General features: G+C 67.8%; 1 protein-coding gene across 1 annotated transcript in view; it reads right to left on the bottom strand.

The window, feature by feature from the left end:
• The window catches only part of SBF1 (SET binding factor 1), a 23,231-nt gene that overhangs the window by 12,637 nt on the left and 8,634 nt on the right, over window positions 1–1,960 (bottom strand). The window contains exons 24-28 of the mRNA XM_025051038.1: window positions 1,254–1,432; window positions 990–1,123; window positions 672–879; window positions 321–517; window positions 113–250 (exon numbers count right to left, since the gene is read on the bottom strand). Coding sequence (XP_024906806.1) covers window positions 113–250; window positions 321–517; window positions 672–879; window positions 990–1,123; window positions 1,254–1,432 — 856 coding nt within the window. The remainder of the gene's footprint in view (window positions 1–112; window positions 251–320; window positions 518–671; window positions 880–989; window positions 1,124–1,253; window positions 1,433–1,960) is intronic.

Genomic DNA, 1,960 nt, shown 5'->3' with positions numbered 1-1,960 from the left:
CCCCCCCGCCACCCCCCGGCCTCACACCCCGAACATTCTGCCCTCGCTGGCCTGCCCTCCATAAGTGTCACCACAAACCCCAAAAGCCCTCCCGCCCTCAAGCGCCCCTCACCGTGGCCGCCCATGTGGGCTGAAGAGAAGCCGCTGAGGGTGTTGCGCCCCGACGTATCGGCGAGGCGGGGCATGGAGCTGACCACGGCCTGCAGGTACTTCTCCTGCTCCAAGCTGCTGGAGTCCGCCTGGGACTGGCCTGGGGGAGGAGGCGGGGCTGCAGCAGGCGCGTGGCCCGGACTGGACAGCCCCCAGGACAGGGAGGATACCTGGAGAAGGCGTGTTCTGGGCCTTGAAGAGGCCAACCACGCCCTTGCCGTGGAGGCCGCCGGAGCGCAGCAGCACAGCCCTGGAGCGCCCGCTGCGCCAGCAGACCACAGGGAAGCGGTTCTGGCGGTAGCAGCGGGACACGCGTTGCAGGGCATTGTCCTGGACGCTCTGGGGGACGATCAGCAGTCCTGGGTAGCTGCAAACAGGTGGGCGGGAGCGTGAGCCGGCTCGCAGGCGACAGGCCATGCAGAGTGTCTCTCCGCCATGCCCACAGGCCACGGGCAGTCCCCAGGCTAGCAGCCTCCGAGAGGCCACTGCTGCGAGGCGGAGGCCCCATGCCAGCTGCTCACCTGCGGCAGATGGCATACATGCGGTTGACCGGAGAGATGCGGAAGGGCTCGGACTTGGCGCGGCTGAGGCTGCTGCTCAGCGTGCCCAGCCCCAGGCGCTGGTAGTCCCGGCAGCAGGCCCGCTCCACCAGGCTGCTCATGGTCATGCGCTCCGAGGGCTTCAGGGCCGAGGTCGGGGTCAGCGTGCTGGGCTCCAGCTCCTCTGACACTGGGGCAGGTGGGGCACAGGAGTCGTCACCCATGGAGCGCCAGGCCCCCACCCTGCTCCCCAGTCCTCGCCTGACTGCCAGGGCCACCCACGGACACCCACTCCCCCACCTGAGATCTCATCCTCCTGGTCCTCAGGGGGCTGGCCCCGCTGCTCCCAGCTGGGGGGGTTGTACTTCTTCCGAGTGACGTTCTGCCGCCCGATGGTCTTCTTGGCGTTCTTCATGAGGCTCCGGGACAGGGTCCTGGGCGTGCAGGGTCGGCAGTGAGCAGGCGGGGTGTGAGGAGAGACAGACAGACAGACACACACACACATGGCGCGCATGCGTGGCTCTGGGAGGGGTGTGCCCGTGGGCCTTGGGGCCCAGCTCACACCTGAGGGAGGGACCCTTGTCCTTGGTGGCCCGGGGCTGCCGGCCGGGCGTGTGGGCGGAGCCCAGAGTGAACGCGAAGGTGGTCCTGATGTCCGGCGGGTACCGCAGCTTGTGCAGCTGCTTGCGGAAGAGCTCGGCGCTATCTGACCCCACCTCCTCGTCAAAGGCCATCTTCAGCAGCTGCGGCAGACACAGGCCTCAGCGGTCTGGGTGGCCCTAGGGCCTGGCCACGCCAGAGGCCAGAGAGCCTACAGGAAACGCCCGCGCCTTCCTAGGAAGACGACGAGCGAAGACCTTGAGGCCAGATGGGCCCCCTCTTGGCCGAGCTGTGGACGCCCCAGGGCCTGGAGGACTGTGTCCTCTTGAGGGAGTGAGTGCTGCCAGAACAAGGGCGTGCGGGGGCTACTCGCCACACCGCCAGTGTGGCCATGAGGCTGAGGAGGCCCATCTCTGGGCCCTCTTCCTGCTAACCCGCCCACGTCTCGGCTGTGCCTGCGCAGCACCCTCCAGACACGAGCTCAGAGTTCAGAACCCGGAAGGAAAGCGGAGAGCCCTGGAGGCTGGCGGGTCACTCGGACAGACGGCGCAAGCCAACGCACGGTGGCCCCACGTAAATTCAGAAATCACAAGGGCCACTGCTAAGGTCCGCTGACACCGGCTCACGAGCAAGGCCTAGGTGCAGATACAGACCCGCACCTGGCGAGGGCC

Source organism: Pteropus alecto, unplaced genomic scaffold (genome assembly GCF_000325575.1).
Source record: "Pteropus alecto unplaced genomic scaffold, ASM32557v1 scaffold118, whole genome shotgun sequence".
Taxonomy (NCBI): domain Eukaryota; kingdom Metazoa; phylum Chordata; class Mammalia; order Chiroptera; family Pteropodidae; genus Pteropus; species Pteropus alecto.
Note: the sequence above shows the minus strand (reverse complement) of the source record. Positions and strands in the feature narration are given on the sequence as shown.